The 27213-nt window shown below is 29.4% G+C and overlaps 4 protein-coding genes across 9 annotated transcripts; 3 read left to right on the top strand and 1 right to left on the bottom strand.

The window, feature by feature from the left end:
- The first annotated feature begins 840 nt into the window (after positions 1-840).
- LOC105153790 (uncharacterized) lies at positions 841-5638 on the top strand. 4 transcript variants are annotated; one of them, XM_087412225.1, is made up of 8 exons: positions 841-947; positions 1075-1239; positions 1356-1505; positions 1598-1786; positions 2067-2129; positions 2229-4288; positions 4909-5195; positions 5369-5638. In XM_087412225.1, the coding sequence occupies exons 5-8, from the start codon at positions 2115-2117 to the stop codon at positions 5536-5538; spliced, it is 2532 nt and encodes an 843-aa protein (XP_087268351.1). In that variant the 5' UTR covers positions 841-947; positions 1075-1239; positions 1356-1505; positions 1598-1786; positions 2067-2114; the 3' UTR covers positions 5539-5638. The 4 variants fall into 4 exon arrangements, with proteins under 4 accessions (XP_087268351.1, XP_087268350.1, XP_011067152.2 ...); XM_087412224.1 differs by having other exon boundaries at positions 1075-1505; XM_011068850.2 differs by lacking the exons at positions 841-947; positions 1075-1239; positions 1356-1505; positions 1598-1786 and having other exon boundaries at positions 1793-2129.
- Positions 5639-5899: 261 nt separating this feature from the next.
- Positions 5900-6402, top strand: LOC105153787 (dolichyl-diphosphooligosaccharide--protein glycosyltransferase subunit 4). Its single transcript, XM_011068846.2, has 2 exons — positions 5900-6059; positions 6167-6402. The coding sequence occupies exon 2, from the start codon at positions 6167-6169 to the stop codon at positions 6269-6271; it is 105 nt and encodes a 34-aa protein (XP_011067148.1). The 5' UTR covers positions 5900-6059; the 3' UTR covers positions 6272-6402.
- A 133-nt stretch (positions 6403-6535) lies between these two features.
- Positions 6536-14946, top strand: LOC105153861 (tyrosine protein kinase receptor torso). Of its 2 annotated transcripts, XM_087412227.1 has the most exons (18): positions 6536-7624; positions 9698-9743; positions 9839-9981; positions 10461-10587; positions 10810-10917; positions 10976-11046; positions 11173-11335; positions 11434-11597; positions 11683-11809; positions 11891-12036; positions 12437-12647; positions 12811-12983; positions 13117-13207; positions 13432-13497; positions 13576-13649; positions 13772-13986; positions 14064-14201; positions 14355-14946. In XM_087412227.1, exons 1-18 carry the CDS (start codon positions 7493-7495, stop codon positions 14533-14535), a joined length of 2376 nt encoding a protein of 791 aa, XP_087268353.1. In that variant the 5' UTR covers positions 6536-7492; the 3' UTR covers positions 14536-14946. The 2 variants fall into 2 exon arrangements, with proteins under 2 accessions (XP_087268353.1, XP_087268354.1); XM_087412228.1 differs by lacking the exons at positions 14064-14201; positions 14355-14946 and having other exon boundaries at positions 13749-13914.
- Positions 14865-16655, bottom strand: LOC105153786 (Phosphatidylinositol glycan anchor biosynthesis class K). 2 transcript variants are annotated; one of them, XM_011068844.2, is made up of 5 exons: positions 16479-16655; positions 16157-16360; positions 15461-16066; positions 15284-15394; positions 14865-15208 (listed from the first exon to the last, which is right to left on the bottom strand). In XM_011068844.2, the coding sequence occupies exons 2-5, from the start codon at positions 16223-16225 to the stop codon at positions 14969-14971; spliced, it is 1026 nt and encodes a 341-aa protein (XP_011067146.1). In that variant the 5' UTR covers positions 16226-16360; positions 16479-16655; the 3' UTR covers positions 14865-14968. The 2 variants fall into 2 exon arrangements, with proteins under 2 accessions (XP_011067146.1, XP_011067145.1); XM_011068843.2 differs by having other exon boundaries at positions 16157-16655.
- Positions 16656-27213: the final 10558 nt, after the last annotated feature.

Below are 27213 nucleotides of genomic sequence, written 5' to 3'. Positions count from 1 at the left end.
AAGTCTCGCTTTCGCAAATCTTAACGCTATCCTACGTAAATAATTACTATTTGTCTCATTCCTGCAGAAACTTAAATTTTAAGTTGAGAATGCTTCAGAGCAGCTAAGGATAAATTGACTGAGAGTTTTGTGTAAATTACGTTATTGCTAATCACGATCAACGATATCTTTGACTTTTCAATATTTCATGTCTCATGAGCAACTACACGATGTTTATAGTCGTTTTTGATTAATACGTAAGGTTCGATTATTTACCGCTTATTTGAATTACGATTAAATTTACACGCACGCACGCGCACACACACACGCACACACACACACACACACTTCAATCGAAAGAAACAATTTTATTAATTGACCAATTAAAAAATACTTCGAAGCATTTGTAGTATCAAGTGAATTTCGAAATGAAGAAAACAAAATTTACGAATCATATTTGAATAATTCGGCCACTTTGACGAATTTTGTCATTGGTCTACTTTTCACTGGGAAATATAATGGCTCCTGCACAGTGCACACAGAATGCGGCAACGCTTGTTCCGCGGCGGAAGTTGTCACACTAATCAATAATTCTATGTTTTTAAGTCGGCCTCACCATGCAAAACAATGCAAAACTTCTAGAAATAATGTAATATTACTTCCGCTGCGCGACAAAAGTTAAATTGAATTCAACTTTTATCGCGCGGTGGAAATTATATATCTAAAGGTGCCTTTTCATCCGCAGCAAAAATGTCACCTGATGCCAATTTTTCATAATTGTTTCCACTGTTTTTGCTGCGCATGAAAAGGAATAACGGCAACAATACATTAAAGTTTAACCTCAAATATGTGTCTTTTATTTGCTTAGCTCGAAAATCAATGATGAAAAACTTAAAAAGCTAAAAACTTGTGATTATATAGCAACTGTTAGTGCAGTTACAATTTGGCAGTGACAACTATCATTTCAGGTAATTATTTAGAATTTAGAATATCCCCATCACTTTAAATCTTAATATAAATGTATACTCATTGTATGTATTTATTAATATAATTAATAAATGTATTCAATTTTTATATTTTTTGCAAATATTGCAGACTTTCTCGAATTCTTTGTTGCTCATTGTTCGTTCAGTTGAACTTCAATGAGATGTGGTAAAATGTATTTTGCGTCGGAAGTGCGTCATCTCATGTAAAATTTTTGACCAATACGAATTGTTGCCGCAGCATGCTGCGTATGAAAAGTCAGCTTATTATTTTCGAGTAAGCGAAACGATGATTGGCTATCGCACCACTTCCTGCATGGCAAACGTTCGTTGCCGCGTTCTGTGTGCAGGAGCCATAATTATGGCTTGACTGTGATTAGTCAATTATTACAGATTACGCATACGGCATACGGTTACAGCCAATATAAACACTCCCTTAAGATATCTTTTCGTGCATCGCTCATCGCTTGCTTTTAAGCAATAAAGAGGTGACTGACAATTCACCAATGATATTGTAATTTAACGACTGATTTATCTAAACAGGTATCTTTATTGTCTGCCTCTGATTGATTTATAAAAAATTTATTTTGCAACCGTTGAAAATTTTCTTCTCATTATTTGAATTATACTTTTAGATCTAGAAGAATGGTCCTATCTCAGCAGACAATCATAAAACGGTTACAAAATTAGTGTGAAGTAGTTTTTGCTAAACGCAGCTATTGGACGCGTTCAAGCCGGACAAAGCAGCTTATCTATTCGCCGAGCAATTAAACATGATTGGTTGGATCTAGAGTCCCTAACAGGGACTCTAGTTGGATCCACAGGTAAGAACATCAATCATACTCATTTGCTCGGCAAGTATGTTAGCCGCTTTGTCGACTTGAACTTGAACTCGTTCATTGTCCATCTTCAATTGTCTTCTCTAGCAGTCTCTAGCCTGTATTATGTATAAATAACGAAGAACGTATATTTTGTATCAATTATCTCTGTCATGTTATCGTAAAAGTATTGTAAAAGACATAACTTGTATAAACATTTCGATAATAATGTCGTTAGAATAAACGTTGCAATAATATTTAATACTTTTTAAACATGTATTATCAGTTTTGTGATGGTGAAGAGGAAGTTGAGCCAAGAGTTATACCGAAACCTATGACCAAACACGATGTAAGTTACTTTTTCAAACGGTTGTTTGTATTGTCACTTTGTTTATTTTACATATGATAAATATAAAAATATTAGAGAAATAATTTGGATAATTTTTAGTGCTTCGTAGTGCCGACTGTGCCAGAAATATCTTTAATCTTTGAAAAACCAACAGCGAGAGATCCAAAGAATCGGAGTATCGATACTACCGATTCGTTGCCAGCGACAGTATCAGTAAAACCTATACGAATCTCTGACAATACTGTGAAAGTTAGCAACCCTACGTCGCCGATTTCACACAATTCTGACTCTTACGCCACATGGAAGGAACAGAATTATTCTAGAGAGACTAATTCTACAAGTACAACGCATATTTCACCATTATATAAAAATACTTGTAGCTATGATTATGCTGTGCCAGGTACAAGTTTACAAAATGCTTCTATTCAAAAGCTACAAGAGCAAACAAAAATTAATGATAAGCAAGAAACATTGCAAAATGCTAGTAAAAATGAAAGAATGTATGAGAAAAGTGTAAAATTTACATGTTCTGATACAGGAGATTCCTATCATCTCAAAAGTCAGACTGATCTATTATCTTCGGATAAGAGAACCTCATCTTCTGATTCTTTACAAAGCGCACAGCTGAACATAGCTGATCATACTATGAGAACATCTAACAATACTATTCCAGATACATTGAAAAAACCTGAATATTTTCAGACTCCACACGCTGGATGTCAGCAATTTCATGTACCTAACTACTCAAATTACAATATAGACAATAATGAAACGGTAAAAACCTTATTGCAGCTTGTAAATAGTCAAAATCAACAGATAAAAAATTTACAACTCCAAATAGATAGACTAATAAGAATGCAGGAAGAAAATTTCAGGACCAAACCGACATGCTTATGTTCACAACCTCTTGCAAATCAAGTATTTAGGTATCCAATAAATTGTTACGACCCAGCTCTTACTTCTTCTCTTGTACAATCTCAGAATCAAAGTATAAAGAAAAATGTAGCCTCACAGAATACATCTGTTGTGGAGAAGCAAGATTTAGAAAATTTCAGTGAAAATAATAAGTTAGAAACAGCATTGTTAGAACAGCAATCAAAAAAGGCTTTTATGGAACAAAAGGTTTCGATCGGTGTTATGACAAGTTTTGAGTTTACTGTACAAAATAATCCTTTTCCAATAGACTCTGAAATATGTGACAAAACGGAAGCTCACAGAGAAAGTAACAGTATTAATAGTAGGGCAAATACTGTAAATACTATTAATATACACGATACAACAGAGCCTGTTAATAGATATAAGAATACATTTACGCGTAAGTCTGGACCAGCAGCGCAATTGGAGAACATAGTCGAGGATTCTGAAAGTTATTTATCTTCTAGCCAACAGCAAAGTAGTAATTTCAACGCGAGTTCTTCCGTGAAAGAATCGTCGAAATTGCGTCAACATCTTTCTACTGATTTAAATCGAGAGGAAACGCACAAAGGAGCATATATAGGGAAAGATAATAATGTATATGAACGAGCATCAAATGCAAGAAAAACGTCAAATACATCTATGAACGTAGATTGTAGTCCTATTGGAAGTGCAAATTGCAGTGAAGCGCTTGTTAAGCAAACAAACGATTATGTTACGATAGATGGGAAAAAATGTACCTACAAGACAAATATTAATCAACATTCCTTGCATAACGTCCATTTACCAGCAACAGATTACTATCACAGCCATAGAAATAAGGAATACGCGCGCAATGCTAATGTCAGACAAATTAAAGATATAGGTGATGATAGCATGATTCTGAGTGGAGGTGATCTTAAAATACTCGAAAGACCTCCACCAACTCCAGAACCAAGTATTCACGTTGAGATGCAGGAATATGTAAGTGACGATGAAAGTGACAAGTTAAAGCATACTTCGAAAATAGGTTGGACTTTTTACAACAATGTTTTGGGGCAAGTTAATGAAATTTTACAAAATTCTGGTGTTATAACCGATGAAGATCTGAATCACGTTAAAACACCATGTGTTGAACAAGAAAATGATAGAGAAACTAAATCGGCATTGAACACTGTTAAAGCAGCCACTTTGGAACAACTTCGGAGACTTGGGATCAGTTTAACTGAAAATAATGAGCACAGAGAGTCCAATGATAACAAGACGTATGTATCTCTGTATTAATTTTTATTTAGATACATAATTAAACTTATGCATTTAAATCTGTGAATTATTTTTAAAAAATTTTAAGTAAGATTTGAAAGATGAATAATTTTGCAAGTTGTTATTAAGATGAAAATAATGAGATTGGAAACAAGATCATTTATGTTAAATAACATTATTTTAAATACGAAGCGCCACTACAGTCTGAATGTAAGATGTTGAACTGTATTATATATATATTCATATAAATGAATTAATTTCAGAAATGATAATTGCGTACCGATATGGTTATCGGATTCAACGCAATCAATCTGAAATATTAATAATCCCCCCAAATTTCTCAAATTAATCTTAAAAAACTAATAAATTTATTACGAAAAATAATAGTTCAACATCTTAACATTCAGACCGTAGGGGCGCTTCGTATTTAAAGTAATGAAAATAATGCCTAATATAAATACAGAGTAAACCGCTAATATGATAAGCTCTGTATGTACAGGATATTATTGTTACTTTACGATACATAAAAAAGATTTATGACTGTTTTTTTTTTGTTCATTTACTTACTCGTTATATTATCATGTATATAATGATGAAAAGGCTCATAATTAATCTTTTCAAGGTTAGACTTTGATTCATCTTTTTATCCCCGTTTGGATCATCAAGCAAATATGACGCATGCCACTAGTGCTGTAAACGAAACAAATACAAGTATACATATGAAGGCGCTGGCATTAAAATATTTAAGTGATGAACAACTGACAGATATAGCGTGGCATAAACAAGAATCATCTTCATTGAAACACCTCATGCTCAGCAATATGCAAGGAACAAATATGTCGTTAGCTACAATGCGTTATTTAGAAAGATATCAACTTCTCCCAGGAAAGAATAACGCTCAAGCAGAGAGTAAGTATCAAGCGATGAATGATACGAAATACTAACTTAAATATAATTATGCAACAAAATTCGTGTGTCAAAGTAATCAAATTATTTGTTATAAATTTGTCTCACGCTATTTATATTATTATCTATATCAGCAATACTTGTATAATGTTAATTTATATTTATTTATTTTCCAGATATTGATCAAGCATATGACAAAGTCTCATCTAAATATGATTTTAAACCGGCGGCTACAAATAATAATCCTGCCCTACGTCGATTCCCTTTTGTACAAACATCTGGAACCACTTGTCCTAGTAGAATATTAGATCTTTCAGCTTTAAAGCGACAACCAAAATTATTATAAATTCTAAATACATATATACTACAAGAAAATTAATATAAACAATTTTTATTATACACCATATTTTTTTTTAAATTTTATTAATAAAAACCCGATAATTGAAGTATGACTTAGCAAAGACTCGAACCCTTTTTATACAGGACTGAAATCTCACTTAGTACAGATTCGAACCATACTTTGCATAAAGGTCTGCATTTTTTTCTTTTCTTATACAACGGAAACTTTTGTATTTTATGATTCAAAAGTACAATTAGTATGTGAATGTCGCATTATTTATATATATCGTTGATGTATTGTGCCAAGCTAATCAACAGCAACCAATAGTCTGGTCGGAATTGGATCGCGTAGTATATACATACATCCACACTATTCCACACTTCAATCCATATCGTTGTAGTCGATCCGCTCACTCGGAGAGCCACATTGGATGTACATACGTTTATCTTTGCTACGTCATCTTTTTATTGAAAATCTGTGAAAATCTTACAAAAATAGTAAAGAGCAGCGACTATATTAGCTTTAAGGTAATTATGTTTGATACTTTTAATTGGTATAAAATTATGTTACTTGATGAAAACATTCAGATATTGCGATCATATCATAATACTGAAATGGACCATTTGCATTTCAGATGATTACCGATGTACAATTGGCAATATTCTGCAACATCCTAGGAGTTGCGCTATTTTTCTTAGTATTCATCTTCCACTATATAAATGCGAATTACACGAAATGAAGAATGGAGAACTGTGTCATGCGAAAAAGTCTGCTTAATGTAATCTAACCTATATACGTTATTGCATCAATTGCGATTTGTATGATCTGTCACATTTAATCCAATAAAGTATCCAATATGTTATTTTATAACTTGAAAATGTCATTTCATTAATCAGATAATAGATAAAAATTATTCAATTTTTTTCAGATAATAGATAAAAATTATTCAATTTTTTTCTCGTATAATCATTTCTGGGAAATAACTTTCATTTACAATGTTATCTTTTCTTTTTTATATCTCCTTTTTAAGTATCAAAATACAAATAAGACATTAAAATATAAAAAATGTTACGCAAATATACATATGTGACTTTAAAGCAATATGTGATGGAATATTTGCGGTGTAAACAACGTTGCAAACTCATTAATCAGTTTTAATTATTGCTTTGTGATAGGTATACTTGGAACTATACTATTTTTCATATCGTTCAGATTATTTTATTTCAAGTTGAACACTTAAATTAAGGAAAATTGAAATATAATCGTAAATTTTAACTCACTTCAAAATCAGTGCTTCAAACAGTTTATTTTATTAATTTAATACACATGAATTGCATTAGAATCATTTTTTAATGTAATTTTTCAAATTTATTAAAAATTTAAAATTTTGTCTGAATTATTATTTAAAATTAAATTGTATGAAGTATCTTTTGTAAAAATAACAAACAAATATACCAAGTAGTATATATGGAAAAAAAGTGGGAGTGCAGATCCCACCTTTTAGTGTCAAGATAATCGTACACACACTGGGTAGGGAACCGCTATATAATATAGACATTGAAATAATACTCGAGCGTCTTGTGAATGTGAATTCATTTGTGTCACATTTCACGTTCTTAAGTTTGACAGCTACTTGAGTTTAATGTTATTAATAATCATGAATTGTGTGTTAATTAATAATTTAAATACTTGCCGTTTGCATATTGAAATAAAACGATTTTACTGCAGTTAAAACGTGCATATTTTAAAAATGAAGCATTTTACTCTGTGATATTTTATAGATGCAATCTCGTAGAATAGCAACAATATCATGTAAAAGTGTTTATTTACACTTGTGTGTGTTATCTCTAATGAATATCTTACGCATATATATAAATTTGAAAAGAAAGTGCTTTTTCTATCATCTTTATCCCCAAAATCCACAAGTATCCTCATCAGTTAATAGTAATAAAAATTTCGAATGGGTGATGCGCACATTTTCGGGCAAGTCGACGGAATGCTATTTTTCTTATTTTCTTATATAATTACTATCTATGGATTTCGTCTTCAAGAAGCTCTGGATACTGCTGGATGCCTGACGCTATGTAGAAACGTAAGTTAAAAAAAACATTAAAACTATAAATATATAAATATATGGAATTTTTATTTCACATATAGTTTCGATTATTTGTCATAGATTCATTCGTAATATGTATTGTTCATTATCTGTAATTTTCATTGTTCCTTAATTTTCAATAATAAATTAGTTTTGGAGGGGACAAATGCACTATATTGATATAAATAATAAAAAAACCACCACGTATATATAATAATTTTATATCGGAAAGATGATGTTATAGACGGCAAAACTGTCTCTGTGACACGACAATGTATCGTCATTAGATAAAATAACAATATGAAATTCACAATTGTCGAATAAATATAAGCTGTTGAATGAAATATACTGGCCTATCTTTTTTTTTAATGTACTGAAAAAATGTATATAATATTTAATTGTAATATTTAACTCACGAGCAAGCCCTTTAAAAACTTTTCTTTAAAAACTGAGGAAACAAGAGTTCAATTTTCTTGTAGCCTATAGGCTTTTTAGTCTCTTTTAGAAGAATTTATATCGAGCTACATATCGGCCGAATAAATACATTGAATCATTTTGACACTTGTGTCAATATCATTGAAAAGTAGATGACAAGTACTTGATCATCCTTATGATTTGGCTGTAAAAGCGATATTCGCATAGAAAACTTGTCATTTTTACGACGTTTAAATGATCGTTTTTTTGTTTAAAAAAAAAAAACAAAAAAATTTCTTTTAATGCGCGCAACATAACATTAAAAATTGCGACAATGACAATAATGTATTCCAAAAGTTCAATTCGCAATTCGCGTTATAATATTTTCAAAAATTTTTATTAAACTTGCAGGTTTTAAGTAGCTTCAAGTTTAAATAGATTGTAAATATATAACTGTATCGAGAGAGAAAAATAAAGCGGCAGACAGTATAGACTGCATAATGCATCGAGTTGTTTTAAAGTTGTTTATCTTCTTTTTCGCATTTCCTTTGCACTTGGAAAGTCATGCTTACAAACTAAACTATAAAACTTCTTAACGGACAGTCCAAACATTTCTTTTCTACAATTTAATGATAAAGTATAATTGCAGTTACGTATCATACGAGTCAGTTATTATGACAAACGTGAGAAATTTAAATAACGATATTTTTTATGCATATCAGTTTCACACGTTTTTCTTTCTGTTAATTTCTTTCTGTACATAGATATTCACGATTTTATATATATATATATATATATATATATATATATACACACATATGTGCGTACGTGCGTGTAATGCGCGCGCGCGCGCACGCACGCACGCACACACACACACACACACACACACACACACACACACACACACACACACACACACACACACCACCGATCATGCCAAAGAATTTGTATTCAATTTGTTACATATATATGAGCCTCGCTCATCAAGTTTTCAGTGTGTAGTTATATGTATAATATAATATGTCCTATACGTATATATAACCGTACGCACACAACAGCGAAAAGAAATAATTTTAACGTGGATAATGCATTAGTTTATCGAACGTAATATATCTAGGTGAGATAACGAAGCAATCCACATATGCACGTGTAACTTGCAATGACCTTGCGTCAGTGCGTCAGGTAATCGTCAAACTTTTATTACCGTCCTATATTATCATCGGCGAGTATGCATACACATAGATTACACATTACTTACCGCCGAAATCGAATTCGAATCAATGCAATGCGCTTGCATTATGAAACTAATTAAGTTGTATGTCTATGACACAGTGTTCCGATGATCGCATATTATAATTATCTGCTACTTGTTCAATAATATACATCATATGTCCAAACAATTTACAGAGGTATACTATATATATGCAATACATATATATATATATATAAGTACATACCTTACACAAGATATATATATATATATATATATATATATATACATATACATCGAAAATACAATTAATTTTAATTGAGTGTCGAGCGCAACGAGACAGACACATTTGTAATTAATTGCATTATATTACAATTTTCTAATATTTATTTATATTGATAAAATTTTGTTATGCTCGTTACACTCGCATAATTAATTTGTTTCAGGAATCGTGCCGAAATCGTTGTTCGCAACCTATTGGCGAGTTTGAGCGTAAGTTATAAGCCGTGCAAAAGAATTGCAAACATATAAAGAAAACGTTTCGTATGAATATCATATGTATATATATTAAAATCATTTTACGATAGCTTATCCAAGAATAAATGAGAAAGCTGACGCAAATATCACTTTACACTGCAGAGGAATGAATACGCTAATAATTAAACATCCTCCTGGAAGCTATATTATTCAACAAAGTGTTTCCGTCGACACTTGGGGTCCAACCATAGTGGTAAATACTGCTTTTAATTTTAATCGGTTCAGCCATTTGTTATCACAATTTAAGCGTCAACAAGTTTTTTCCTCGACGTGATCGAAAATCGACGAAAGGAATAGAAAGAGAATTAGAGAAAATGTAACGAATGTAATGATTTTTAAACGATTTAGTTTAGATGTATTACATATGTCGATCGGAATATTTCAAACATCATGAAAGAGCTCGAGCAAGACAACATACGATGGTGTTCATAGATTCGTTCAATTATTTCTTTATGTTCGCGTTCGTGTTTTTCACACAATAGGAATAGAATCAAAGAAAAATCTATTTTTCAAACGAGAACATTACTTTGATTCTCATACTCTTCATATTAGGTATACATATGTTTTGTCAATCGATTGATTAAGAAAACGATCGAGTTCTCTTGGTTACATTTAAAATAAATGTTAATGCACTTTTTGTCTATCTTTATACAAGATAAATTTCTTCCATAGAGCAATGGCGGATTATCGACCTTTTCAAATTTGACACCAGGTGCATTTTATCGTTATCGTTTACACAGAATAACACAACGTGGCTTCTCATTAGCTGAAACGTCGGATTGGTTTTCAACTTACGCAGGTATCGAATTGAAATCTTTTATTTTGGAAGTTCTCAACCATATTCTTTCTTGCCGCATATAATCGCATAGATTAACACATCGTGTAAAAAAATTTTATATATATACATATATATATATATATATATATATACATACACTTATATATTCGAAATAATATTAAGCTTGCTTTTCCTGCATCATTTTATCTATCATTAAGAATTAATTAAGATTAATATTTGCAGTTGATTATCAACCAAACCAAGTTGAGTACATTTCAGTTGTGAAAATTGAAGAAGAAAGTAATAATGTGTGTGAATTACGAACTGAAATTGTTTTTCAACCTGTTGAAGGTAACATTTTTATATTATTATTAGTTATGTATACAGCATTGTGATTATATTTTTTTAGACCAGAGCTGTAACTATAATATATTATCTTGGTCAGGAGAACATGATTTGATCAATTTTTATTTAAAAAAGGTAAGAGAGAGAGAGAGAGAGAGAGAGAGAGAGATTTTACGTTAGTTTAAATTTATCTCAATTTTAACAATAAAATTACTAATATTGTTCAGTCATCAGTTGTTATATTTATATATATTTCTTCAGTCTTTAGATTTTCGCTTTTCTCTTAGACACTTACGATACAATCAGAATATTACTATATCGATCCGATCGTGTAACGATAACTTTTCGAAAGCCAGTAATGCAACAATGTTTACTTTTATCACACCATCGTGTCTACAAATTCATCATAATTTAAGCATCTGCGGTAAGTTAATAAAATAATTTTGTCGAGTACATTTTGAGTTTTTTCTTCAAAGTTAAATTGTTTCAAATGCATAATAATGTCTTTCTCGATTTTTGTAGCACCTGAAAAGGTAAAAGGTTTACAGATGGAATATATTCGAAAGCGAAGTGAAGAATCATATGACGTTGCAATTAATTGGAATAAACCTTTTCTACAACCGGATAATTACACGTTACAATTTAACTCGCTTCAATTTGAACCACGTTTACTAGTTGTACCCGGGGTCAGTGTTATCATAACAAACGATTCCTTTAATTAAAAACGTTTCTTATAAAAAGAAAAAAACGCAATTTTTGCTTTTTCTACAGGATGCAATCAAAGCTCTTTTCTCAAACGTCGATGTAAGATTGCGGTATGAGATCAATATTGTAGCAGAATCAATGGGCGGTGTAAGTTTACCATCGACTATATCCGGGAATATCGACGAAGCTTCAGGTAAGCATGTAAACATGATAATCATTTCAATCGTCACATGAATAAAATTGGTATTCAGATAAGACATGTGCGACATAATAGTTGCAGAGCTATCTTATCGCGAGATTATTGTAGCGTTATCAACACTAGTGATTGTTGTGGCGATATTTGGAATAATTTATATGCAACATTGGAACAAGAGGGAGGAGAAGAATAAACAAACTAATACGGAATATATGCATTTTGAGGTAAGCTCAGCAATAAACCAGTAATATATTTATACATATGATGCGGCCAATTGTAAGATATACTACCTGTAGTTGACTTTTGTCGTATAATCACTTTTCAATCTCAAATATATGGTAATCGGCCTCATTTCTTTTTCGATAAAATATCGAATGTATACGACATAATAGACATCTTATTAATCGTGTTTGCGATCGCGATCGATCAAAAAGCCACGTTTCTACCAACAAGTTAATAATTTTATAAGATTTATATATGTTTTGTTAATAATAATTCTTTCGTTGGATATTATTGTGAAATTTGTTTTATTTATTGAAATAAAATTTTTCTATTATCTTAAATCCAAAGCGATTATATAAAACGGATTTTACAATTAATATTTTACTAATTTTTCGCTTACAGGGTTCTATGGATTCCCTAAAGAAACTTTTAAATCAGGATTATGCAGCAGAGAATAGCGACACTCTTTTACCTCATAATAAATTTCTACTTGCTCCACAACGGCTAAAACTTAAAGGTATATTAGGCAGTGGAGCATACGGCATCGTTAGACTTGCCTCGTTGCAAGATGAATTTGGCGCTATCGCAGACGTAGCTGTTAAAATGATGAAAGGTAAAAAGGTTGATAAAATAAGACCAAATAAAAAATCTATTTATATCTATTAAATATAATACATACTCAAGAGAAAATTACATTCAAATGAGTATACATATAGTGATCGTACTGGAGAAAATGTAAAGAGGAACAATTTTATTCCGTATACTTATACATACAGATGATCCAACAGTAGACGATATAAAAAATTTTTATCGAGAGATTTCAATGATGAAGTCCGCTGGTCAACATCCAAACATAGTGTCTTTAATTGGATATTGTACTTTGTATAATAAACCTTTATTAGTAGTGGAATATTGTAGCAAAGGTGATTTACAAACATATTTAAGAACGGTGAGCTACATCCAAAAGTATAATATATGTATATGATGTTATGTGTGTAACTTGAAAAATGCATTAGTTTTGTTTTAAATGGTAAATGTCATACTTTAATTGTTTCAACCATTTCATTAAGTTTTGTTTTTAGATTTGGCAGAATATAGTGAACGCCATATTCGAATGTAGGACTCACTTAAAATCTAATGTGGTGTCTTTTGCCAATAAGAACACAGATCAAGGTAATATGTACATATATGTTTATTTCGTGATATGTGTGTGTGTGCGCGCGCGCACACAATGTTCTCATTAAATGTTAAACAAGGATGAAATGATGCACGCGAGTGTTGCGAATGTTAAATGGAATACACTCACTGTGTGTTACATATTTATGTTTACATATTGTTATATGCACTATGTGATAATAACTTCAAATGTTCAAACGAAATATTTTTCTATTATGCAGAAAAATGTGTCTGCAACTATCAGAATACGCATACGATCGCTAATCGCTTATATGATATTCAACGAGGTAAATCACACAGATGTACAATCGAATATATGTACATATATAATATAGGCATATGACATAATTATTCCGTTTTTCCAGATGTGACTAAATATATAGAAAATATTACTTCTGCCGATTTATTGAACTTTGCTAGACAAGTAGCTACAGGAATGGTAAGTCATGTCAATATATTAATAATTACTATATTGAGTTTGTATTTTAAAATTAATACGACCATTTTCTTAATTCTATTGTTTCATTATATAAATCAGAATACGATGGATATTATGTCCAGGAATTTTTATCTTCTAATCGGATAGTACATCGTGATTTGGCTGCTCGTAATGTATTAGTGCGATCAGATAGAGTGGTGAAAATTTCGGATTTTGGTCTCAGCCGGGATATCTATCAAGAGAATGTTTATCGAAAGAAAGGAAATGGTAAATTGCCTTTAAAATGGATGGCACTCGAGGCTTTAACGCATCAAATATATACTACTTATAGTGACGTGTATGCATTATCTTTTAAATTATATAAATACATTACACTATCTATTTGATTGTTGATAATGAAATTTTGGATTATAGATGGGCTTTTGGAATTTTATTGTGGGAAATTGTTACTTTAGGTGCCACACCTTATCCTGATACTCCCACAAATAAAATTTTACAATTCCTCAAATCCGGATGTCGAATGGAGAGACCACCAAATTGTAGTCGAGAACTGTATGTATATTCTAATGCGGCATTCCTTTAACAGATTTCTAATTTTCATGAATATAAATAACTAGTGCCAAGTTAAATTCTGTTAATTTCCCTAATTTCCTATAAATTTCCAGTTTTATGCCTACTCTCTTTTTTAAAAAAAATTTTTTTCAGGTATAGCATAATGTATTCATGTTGGAATATAAGACCACAAAGTAGACCCACTTTTACTGAATTAAAACAAAACTTGGATAAATTGCTTAGCAATTATTCAGAAAATAAATATTTGAGTTTGTGCGATGTTCTGTATGAATCAGCTGACGAATGTAATGAACCAAAGTCGATTAATGCATAGTTAAAATGTATAGCACAACTATATTAAGTATAGCTCATTAAATTTTAACATGACAATTTTAACAATTTTTACTATGACCAAAATTTATTTCCTAATTATTATACATACTATAATAATTTAATTATGTGATGTATAATATAGTCAATCACTCAAATTAAGATGAATTGCGTCATCCAAATGTTATAGCACAAAATGCATAAAACATAATATAGCTGCTTATACGTAACGTATGTCTAGGTCAGTAGGCATCCAGCATAAAATTGCTATATTGATTTATATAACGCTTTTAATTAATTTAAATAGTCTTATGCTAGGAACATATGCAGCTGTTATTTTGCCTTAATTTATTATCTTCCACACAACCAATAAATTACATTTCAATAAAATTACATAAACAACGTATTATAAAAAGTACCCCATTTATTGCTTTTACTTACGTATACTGAGATATTATTTCTGGAAACTGTGCAACATAATTATATTTTTTTTCAAATTTCTGAGTTTTTGTACAATTAGATTTAAGAGGTAAAATATTCATTATGTTTGTCGTAAGTTCTACAGGCCTAAGTGAACCAAAAAAATCTGTTACCGGTACTTTATCTGGATCCCTTCTAAACAAATCTTTTCTTACACCCACTGTTGATAGACAATAATCTCTCGGACATACTTTCAACTAGAAAATATTAATCTCGATTAATCGATATGATAAGAGAAGAACTTACATTTAGCATTACAATAAGATACTTACAAATTCACCTAATGTTTTGGTGCTAGATGGTTCTACTTTTTCCAAAAAATTTAATGCATAATAAGTGTATCGATCTATAATGTAAACACCAATGGCTGGATCTACATGATGCTACAAATATGACATATTAGAGTAGATTGATAGCTATAATATACTTAAAAAATGCTTTTTACTTACAGAAAGTGAATCTTCTCCCACTAAACTAGAAGCAACTGCTAATATGTTTGGAGAATAAAATTTCTCATACATGGAACTTGCTTGACAAGTGTCAACTACAAATAAAATTTCGTGGTATCTCCGTTTTTGCCACATTTGTTCTAATGCATCACCTAATTCTTGACTGGTGATTTCTTCAGAATCTTGAAACTTTAAAAATCCATTACCACCATGGCCAGTTAAATAAATTAAAATGTTTGAACCTTCGTCTGTTAATAGCTTTTTCGATCTTGGGGTTCCCTGAGCTAAGCGTCCAGTCAGTAACCTTACAAAATTTTCTACAGTTACTTCATAACCTCTATAATCGACTTCTACATCATCGCCATAAACGTTAATATGCTGTTTAATGTTGTTAAAAACAGTCGCTGGTCTAGGATTTCTAGGATTGCATGCCATATCGTCGGCTATCATCAGAATGATTTGCGAATCTGGTATTCCTAAACGTTTGACACTTCGATAAATAGATAAAACATTAGCAACATGTCGATAGTTGAACCAAAAACGTGATGTATCGACCAAAACAGCCCAATTATTGGAATGTTCAGTTTTCACAAAGTTATCCGCTACCTATAATAATAAATAAAAGGCTAATGTAATAAATAAGGAAATTAGACTTTAAAAGGGTAAATCGAACAATGAAATGCAGAAGACGCATACCTCCCACATATGGCACGACATTAAAAAAGAAATCAATATCGTTGTACAATATGCCAAATGCATTTTCATCTTCAATATAGTTACAAATTTTTGTATATAGGAATATAGGATTAGGTTAGTTTAATTACACATTAACTAAAGTGTTAGCCGTAAACCAGATATCGCACTCGCACCATCGCCTAGGCACTCGAATCTTTCTCGTATCTTGGAACATTAATTTGATTTTAAATTTATTACACTAATTTATTACACTATGACATTAATTTAATTATTCTTCAGTTTACCCCACACACTTCAAAAATCAATAAATTTAGGAACTAACTTTAAATTATGACGCGTTTCTGCATGAAACGAAAGAATCTGGCAGAAATAAATATCGCTCTGCTTCATGAAAGTCCACGGACCGAGATATTAATCTATCTAAAGTTGACGAATATTCAGGTTAGGAAATCAGTCACAGATCACAACCATGATGTACAGGCTTAAACACAATATGCACAGGCAATAGGCACAGGCAACAGGGAATAACAAGTCATCTAATCAGAGCTCTGGGATATAATATCGAATTTACACACCAGAGCTGTGATTGGACGGCTCGTTATTCCCTTATGCTTATTGTGTTTAAACCTTAAAGGGCTGCGCACAATGAAAGGAATAGGGAACAAGAATTTCAATCTATCAGAAACTGTGTATTCCACAATACAGAATTTCTGATAGATTTCTTATACTCGTATTCGTAGTCAGGCCTTATATTTAAGACTTCCTTAAATTTATCTTTAGATACTCTATGAATTATTTCATTGGCTGCTGAGCATTTAGATAAATTTAAAGAAATCTTAAGTACAAGGTCTGACTATGAAATACGGGCATTATTCTCTGCTTCCGCTTTTCTGCTTTCCGCTTTTCCGTCAAGATGTGAATCCGGCCTAAGACGGTCTTGAATATAAGAACCGACTATGAATACCGTCACTTGTCTTCTTACATCATGCCTCAGTCTAACCTAAAGACATTGGCTATGTTCAGCAGAATGTTTAATTTGCAACTGTTGGAAGTTTTCTTCGTGCTGATTGGATTATATTTTTAGATCTAGAAGAATGGTCCTACCACAGCAGACAATCATAAAACGGTTGCTAAACGCAGCCATAAAGAATAAACTGCTCAATCATATCTAATGGCGAATTCGATTGGACGCTCTCAGTGCGCATTGGTGGCACATTAAAGTTGTATACTGATTTAATTTGAGTATAAAAGGGAAAAGCAAACATTTAGAATTATAAAATACATATTTTACCTAATAGTACAATAAAATGTATTGAGTATTTCAGGATTTAATCGATTTCTATGTTTATGTATAAATATTATGTCATCTAAAAACCGCGGATACTTTTTAGATGACCCAATATATCTACGTTATTTTATGTACGACGGCTTTAATGTGCACCAGTGCGCACTGAGAACGTCGAATTCGCTATAAGTAATATTTATACTGTGCATGCATGAAAAATGTATTGGATATAAATTTTTATATAGTGTTTGATAGATTTTTCTTCAATAGATGCCAATGCATGTCATTGTATCTTAATAATCTTCAATTTTTTATATAAGGAATTGTTTATTATATAAGAATATATTGTAAGAATATATTATATAATAAAAGAATATACATATAGAAGACTTATTAAATAGAATTTTTTATTATTATCGACACAAATAGCCATTATTTTTATTATGCAACAGAAAATTACACATACAAAATATATATATAAAACTAGACTTTCAATTCTTCAAATGAGATATAGATACTTGAATAAATGAATTTAATTAAATGAATAATAGATTTCGATAAGAAAATAAAGATTAAATATAGATTTAAAACTGAAATTTTTAAGGGATAATGCTTATAATTGATAATGATTATAATCAATCACCACGTATATAATAATTTATTTAAACATTTATACATCTATAATATATATCCACAATTTTGAAAACAAATATGAGTTTAAATATTATACAGGTATAAAACTGTGTATAAAGTTATAGAAATACATATAATTACACATAGTGTTTGAAAATAGATTGATGAAATATTTGATTGAAGCAATGATATTCTTCTTAAAAATTTAAAAACTGAAATGTCATATTTTATAAATATTTCGAGAAATGAACGATTTTTGAAACAGTTAGATTTTTATCTTTTATTTTATTAAAAAATAAGATATTTGTGAAAAGTGTATATATATTATTTATATTTATATTAAAATTTATATATTTGTATTAATGCTAATCAATAACACAATAATATATTTAGCTTTTCCAACTATGAAGATTCATTATAATCTTAAAAATATATAATAAAATTTGAAAACTTTGGAATTTACGAATATTTTATTAGATTTATATTTGAAAAAAATCATCTTAGTGTTCTCTGAAAAGAACATTGTTGTTTTTAGCATACATAATATGTGCCAATGACCAAATGCATCTCACACAATTTCCGCGCGCGCGCGTGTGTGTGTGTGTGTGTGTGTGTACATCCTGATATATATAAGACATATAAAACACACACAACACATATATACACACAGATACAGGGTATCCTATTTTAATGAAAATAGTAAAATATCAAAACGAAGCAATTGACAAAAACAAAATTGATAAAAATAATGATTAAAGCTGTGCAGTCTGAAGAGGATAAAATAATAGTAAAATCAATTTTCGAAAAAAATCAATTTTTTTAAATCATATAAAAATTATTGCAATTTTTTAAAATAGAGTATGATTTCTCTACATAATAATGATTTTTCTAATTATTATAAATATGAAAATATAATATTAAAGTTATCAAAAAACAATACTTTATGTTTATGAGATATTTTATACTTTATTTTGGCAAATCTTTACATAAATTATAAAATATTTCTTAAGAATAATGATGTGATTAATTGATGAGGAGGAAATATATAGTAGCTCTTCAAAAAAGTTATGTAATTGTATTATATATTATAAATTGCACAATTTTTTTGAAAAACTACATATTTTCTTTATATACCGATATATCTCATTAGTCTGTGCGTAAAAGTATTAAGATACAGTTTAAAAAAATTAAACTTATGAGATATTTTATATTTTATGTAAAACATAAAATATTTTTTAAACTGTAGGTACATACTTTAATACTTTTATATATATATATATATATGTGCGCACGCACGCGCGCGCGCGCACACACACACACACAGAATAATTAAAGGAATTGTATCATGTAAAAAGTAATATAATTCCATTTTTTTAAATAATAACTTTCATACAAAAGATAAAAAATTGATTTTTTTCGAAAATTAATATTATCTTTACTTGTTCCACTTTAAATCATCATATAACTTTTGTCCAAAATTTGGTTTTTTTCTATATATTTTTCATATTTTTCGGAATATTTGTTTGAGACAATTAAAATGAGACATCCTGTATATCTTATATGTATGCATATGATATATAATTATACATACATCTTTTTATAAATTTATTTATCTATATTTTTATAAGTTAATTAATTTGCTATTGCCTAGATAAATCATTTTAAAACTTAGGACATAGAAAATAATAGATTATTCTGTTTGTGACATCTCTCGTAGATATACATGGAAGTTTGTATTAGTACGCGTTATAGGTAATCGTTTTACTTGCGTTCCAACTTGTATGCATAAATTATGTCGTAATACACGACTCGCTCTAACTTGTAATGCGTATTCCTAGCCATAAGCAGAATCGCAATCGTACTATCTTAAGCTGGAGCACATTTTTTTGGCTTCTCATTATTTATCTACATTACGGTACTCGCGTAATGACCGATTTCGACTTGATCTGACTTTATCTCGATATTTTCACAGATAACTTTACATACATAACATACATATATAGTTTTTTAAGTAATGGGCTACCATCAGTATTGGGAATGAAAATATATAGATATGTATGTGTGTATGTGCTATGTTATTTTAATTAACAGCCATAAATTTTAATATCTTATATACATGAATGTGTCTTTCCCATTATTTATAAAAAGAGACGATAAATGCGTTATATCTTCTATCCTTCGTTATATATAAATAAATATACATACGATGTGCATGCTCTAAATAACATACTTATGAGAAATGATCAACAATTTCAAATATGTAGTGACATGACGACGTTTTAACCGATTATAATTGACGAAGTCTTGCAAAAATGATAAGATGATGTGGTGTACACGTATATTGGAGGCTAAGAATGATTTGATCCTTTTATTCGTGCGCGCGCGTGAGTACTTTATATAATGAATGATTATGATTTGAAATGTAATAAAACATGATATTACGTTCGAATTTATGCAGTAGTTTCATTCTCATAAAAGGATAAAAGATTTTATATTCTCTCACTTTATTAATCTCGTGCATTATGTAGCCATAAGATGTATCCATCATACATATATATAGGATATAAATTAACAGCACTGAAATTTGAAATAACTGTCAACTGATAATCAAATAATTTTTGCTATATAACTGATATTTTCTCATTTTTTGACTGTTTTCAAACATTTTAATTATTTTCATCATTTAATTCTGAGAATAAGTTAATTTCTTATTTCTTCTTTTTTTCATCGTTTCTAGTAAATGATTAGAGATTACTTGTTGACTTTCATTCCCAACAGATTTATGTTTACATCATAAGCTTTTGAGTAAAACAATCGATTGATAGAGTATGAAATCGGATTTGTTCATAAAATTAAAATAAATTAAGTACAATTATTATTACATAAATACTATCTATCTATAAACGCTAGGACGGAAGCATTTGGACGATCGATAATGCTTAAGTCGATATAAATGTATGTTGTATCGATAAATGGGCTAATGTAGTAAAGCATCATTAAATTAAAGATAAGAAACGATAAAGAAATAATATAGACAATCTTTAGACAATCCATACATTTACATTGCATTTACATGTATACAGGGTGGCCGGTAAAAACTGTAACAACGTTTAAGACTAGATTCTTGAGAGCATTTTGAGACGGAAATCTTAATATTAAAATGTTGAGGCTATAAATTTTCATATTATTTTAAAGTTGAAACTGACTGAATAATTCCTTCCTATCCTTAATTCCAAAATGATAGTATTCTCTATATTTAAATCACTGGTCAATTCTAAGTATCCTACTGAGTACACTGAAAAAAAAACTTACTGCATTTTATTAAATATTTGTTTAAATATTAACGAAATATTTACTAAATGTAAACATATATTTATTTAATTTAAATACAACTTTTTAATTTTAAATGAATGTTTATTTACTGTAAGTAAATATTTTGTTAGTGCTATTGAAACAAATACTTAATAAAATTCAGTAATTTTTTTTCCGTAATCAATGAAATTATTCAAAAAGAAATTATTGAAAAAGAAAGAAAGTTAAGCATTAATTAAAACCGATATTTGCACATCATTTTTAATATCATATACATTGAATATACATTAAAGCAAGATTAGTTAGGTTAGAGATTTCACGTTTCATTGATTTTTTGGTTGACTTTCACTGTGAATAACATACTCAGAATTGATATCAGTGATTATCCTAATTCAGATTTAGAAAACATGTAAGTATTGCGTATGTAACTATTAAAATTATAATATGGTAATATAGAAATTAAAATTATTTAATTTCTAAGGATATTTCATTATATACGACATAATCATCTTCGATCATCCATTCGCTGTGTCAATAATCTTTCATCGCACAGAATCAAATAATAAATACTGATTTATATCAAATTACTTGTCTATCTAATAATATGCGACTTTTGAGAGACATTGCCGCGCTTTGCACTAATCTTACATTCTTAAGAATTACGTTTCCCCAAATATTACGTTATAACACAATGCCATTCGATGCTAAACGTAATAGCTGTAGCTTTCTTGAGATCGAAAATTTTATATAATATATCAACCAATCTCTCTCTCTCTCTCTCTCTTTCTCTCTCTCTCTCTCTCTCTCTCTCTCTCCCTTCCTCTCTTCCCTCTCTCTCTCAATCAGTTTGAATGCTAAAGAATATAAATGTGCATTTTTTAGAGTAACTTTAATGGTACCTCATTTAAGTCAGTGCGAGAGGGGGGAGGGAGAAGGAGAAGACAAAGAAAGACAGAAGTACATAATATGAAAGTTGTGAATAATGCAGAAAATTGAAAGCATTGTTCATTTAATAACAATTATAAAATCGCACTGAATTACAATATGATAATATATTTTATAATTTATGTGCCTGCTATTTTCCTGTTTTATAATAATGATCAAAATCATATTCTTCCGATTATCTTATTTTTATTTTATCGAAATATTCATTAATGAGAAACACGCTATTATTTTATTTATGTCATGAATTTACTATTGACATATTCATATAACATAATGTAATATATGTATATACTTGCATATACATATGTATATATATTTATACAGGAATACATATATGTATGTATATATATTTCATGTTTAGGATCATTATGATTAAATGGTCGATTTAAACATGTTGATTTAAAAATTTATTTTTTTTATAACGAAAGTTTAATCAGTACTAACATTATTACTTGCAATTTCTAATACTTTATTGCTAAATATTTCAAAATAATGAAGGCATTATTCAAAGATACATAACGTAACGATAAACACTGCACTTAAAAAATGAAAAAGGTTCTATTTATTTTTTTACTCACACTGTCGAATGTGAATTTTTCAAAAGTCATTAATTTGTAATGTAATTATACATATAGAAAGTGCATTATTTAAATTTTTGTTAAAAAATTGTATGCGAATTTATCTTGATGAAAATTTTGGTATTGCTATTACTAATATATAGGGTGTTTTATTTTAATTTTCTCAGACAAATATTTCGAAAAATATGGAAGAAAAAAAACGTTTCGTACAAAAGTTTTATAACTTTAAGGGAAGCATAAAACAGTGTCATTTTTTATTTGACCTTGGAAGTCTTGGATTGCATTGTCAAAGTCAAAGCAAGTTTATTTTGAATTTTTCAAACGGAACCCTTTTATTGCATATTACATATTTTTATAGTTTATCTTGAAAGCTTTTCAAAACACTATAACGAAACTTTTTTTAATTAAATATTTTACGAGATATTAGTTGACAAAATTCATGTACTGCCGATATTAGCATTACCCAAGGTGTCCGACCAATGGCTAAAACTCTTGAATGTTGTTTAGGGTGACTTTAATAATATTATATTTATCAAGATGAAGACTATTGGAAACTATTCCATTTTATTTCCTTTTATAATGTTAAAAAGGAGTTTCACTGTAGTGTTTTGAAAAATTCTCGAGATAAGCTACAAGAATATGTAAATAATAAAATTTAGAGGGGTTCCATTCAAAAAATTCGAAGTGATCTTGCTCTGACTTTGACAACACCTGCACCCAAATCACATCAATGATATCATCATCTGTCCTCTTCAATGTAATATAACTTCATAAAACTTAAATACGAAACATTATTTTTTTATATCTTCCGTATTTTTCGAAATATTTGCTTGGAAAAATTTAAATGAAATACCCTATATAATGCTGTTCGCTCTGATTTATTAAACGTATCTCGTAGCATCTTAGGAATATTATCACACGCGTTCTATGGTCATTTATATTATTTTTCGTATGAGACTATATTGAGATTATGTTAAATTATATATAACACACTATACACGCCCGGATACATATGTGTGCATGTATGCACATACACACGCGTATACACTGCAAATTATATTCTCAGTCTATATCTATTGTTAGTTCGAAAGAATCAAATATATTTTAATCAATAGAAAATGAATTAACATTGCATTTTATAATTATTGATATGTTGATATGTGATCGTACGCAATTTTAAGAAGATTGATCATTTAATTTACGCACGGAACAATGCGACATCTTTTATATCATATTTTTTCTGAGAAAAAAATAATGAATGATTCTTCGCTAGATAAATTATACAATATGCATATATATTATATATTTTACACACACACACACACACACACACACACACACATACACATACACACACACAGTTATTTATAAATTTGGGAACGTTTGCGATTTTCTCGCATTTCACATAATCTTAAATATCTCAATCGAAAAGAAAAATCGTAAAATTTTTAAAAATGCTTTTTAACTCTTTCCTTATCATACTCGCGTCCGCGAGTAAGCTTTCTCTGTATCGAGGACGCCGCCGCAAGTGCCCACTTTAAAGATAGAGTGACATATGTTTACGTCTAGCTGTAATGTGCGTCACCTACAGTTTATAGTCGACTTGCCCGAGCTCACCATATTAATTATAAAATAAGATCGCTAGTATCCACAGCTCGTTACGTGGATGCCGACTAAAGTCGGTGTTAATATTGAAAGGATTAAAAAAGAAAAATAAAGCTTCAAACTGGTGTTTGAATTTTGTTCTTATGATATTTTGTTCCTAAATTACACAAAATTGAAAATGGAAATTGAAAATTTTTTTTTAATTGAAATTTTTTTTTCAATATTTATTTTTTTTTAAACGGTCTACTCGGATGGAACATCATTAAAGAAAATTTAACAAACATTTTAAAGTAGACTTTCTGAGCTTTAAAATGCTTTTTGAAAAAAATTGTTACGTTGATTCACAAAGATATCGAATTTTTTATTATACTAAATTTTATTATGTAAAAATGTATTACCTTTTCTACACACACACACACACACACACACACACATTTTAAATAATGTTTTTGACTTTGAACTAAAAGGTTTACAGAAAAAAGACATAGGGAAAAATATTTATTATAATGTTCTTGATTCGTACATATGTTACATATTTTTCAAAATATTTTAAAAACTTTTTTTTATTTAATTTTATGAAATATGTTGACCATCGAAAAAAATTTTTTAAAAGTTTTGAAAAAATTTATGCGAATCAAGTACATACATTATAAATATTTCTTTCCTTTTATTTTTTTTTTCTAAAAATTTTTCAGTTTCGAAGTAAAAACCATTTGAGAAAAATTATATTTTTGAACAAAAGGACCTCACAGAAAACAGACGGAAAATGGATTTCGGCTAATTTGGTTGAATATGTAATATATTGTAGTTCTGATCGTCCCAATCAAAAGTCTCCATGGGCAGGAAGTAAAATAATGAACAGTTTTTGAGTTATTGTACATCAAACTTTACCAAAATCACTGTTTTGGTATTACAAATTCAGCCAAATTAGCTGGGACCCATTTTCCGTATGTTTTGTGCGGGGTCCTTTACACAATGAAAAATTCGATATCTTTGCGAAAAAGCATCGTAGCAATTTTTATCAAAAGGCATTTTAAAGCTTAGAAAATCTATTTTAAAATGCTTGTCCGTTAAATTTTGTTCGATGATGTTCCAGCCAAGTAGTGCATTTCAAAAAATATCGAAAAAAATATCAGTTCCGATTTTATGTAATTTAAAAACAAAAATAATAAAATCAAAGAGACGAAATTGAAATGCCAGTTTGAAGCTCTATTTTTCTTTTTTTAAATGCTTTTGAACCCTCTCTGCGATTTTTTTTTCATCAAAACTTAAATTTTTGTAAAATACGAGAAAATCGCAAACGGTTCTGAATTTATAAATAGTTTTATGTGTACATACATATATACACACATATATATATATATATATATATATATATATATCAGCGGAAACCTTAAAAATAAAAATAAATACATTATTTACGTTAAATAAATACATTGTTTATGTTAAATAAAAACTGATATTCTAACTGCTTTCTAAATGCTTGAGCATTTTTTGAGAATACCGAGTACTTTTATTCAAGTATTTTGATATGACTCTTTCCTTACCATTTTGCTCTTACAATTAGTTAAAATAACTAGAAGTGATTTTGTGCTAAACTATCCTTTGTTATGAGTTAAGCCTCATAAAAATTCTTCTAATCTATTTGTCGGAAGAAATAACGCATTACGTATTAGTATCGATTTTTTAAATTCACGTTTTGCCATTTCTTCAGGCCGTTGTGAGCATGAGCACCTATTAAATTTTTATTAATATATTAAAGGGATGCTGATGTCGTCTATGATGTAATACCAACATCATACATTTCGTACTTTTCATTTTCTTCGTTTTTCTTATATAAGATCCTCCAGAATAAAAGAAAATGTGCAAGTAGTTGTAGTAAAATACAAACTGTATGAAAAACAAAAAATGTTGTAAATTATATTGTATATTTTCTTTATCATGTAGGTTATTCTTCACATGATATAAGCATTAAATAAAATCCAAGTGTATATATATATTATATATATATATATATATATATATTATATCTAAACAAGAAGTAATTTCTACTACATTTTAATAATGTAAAGAATATAGTGAGATCTTCAAATTACATGAATTTGAAGCTTACAAGAAGTAAAATGGAAAAGTACGATCTAAGTGTACATAACTTTCCAGACAGCATAAAATACTAAAAGATAACGAAATGTTGTCTTCGACAAATCGAAAAGATGTCTAAAAGATGACGGAAATATATCGTTTTTAGTTTGTTTTTTCAACAAGACGAAAAGATGTTTATAAGATATCTTTTAGTTTTGTCAAAAGAACAATTTAAAAAGAACATCTTTTTGTCATCTTTCTGGTTGTTTTGAGTGTCTTTTCGACAAAGTGAAAAATCAATTAAAAGATATCTTTTCATATTATCGAAAAAATAACATAAAGAAGATATCTTTCCACTAGTTTGATACTTTTCATCACTCACCGAGCAGTATATAAGATTGCTATCAGACAGACGCGATAGAGTTTAACTTCTCTTGTTTGAAAACTATACAGAATAGAATAAAAGATGCAGACATTATGAGAAATTTTTCTCATAATGTCTGCGTCTTCTAATGAACACTAATGAAATATTTTTTGGAAGCGAGTCCTCAAAGTAGGGGACTATAAAAGATAATGGCTCTTGCACACAGGATATGGTAAACAATGCAGGACCCATA

This window comes from Acromyrmex echinatior, chromosome 12 (genome assembly GCF_024713525.1).
Source record: "Acromyrmex echinatior isolate Ae372 chromosome 12, ASM2471352v2, whole genome shotgun sequence".
NCBI classification, from domain to species: Eukaryota; Metazoa; Arthropoda; class Insecta; order Hymenoptera; family Formicidae; genus Acromyrmex; species Acromyrmex echinatior.
The sequence above is the reverse complement of the archived record's forward strand: the minus strand, read 5'-3'. Positions and strand labels throughout refer to the sequence as shown.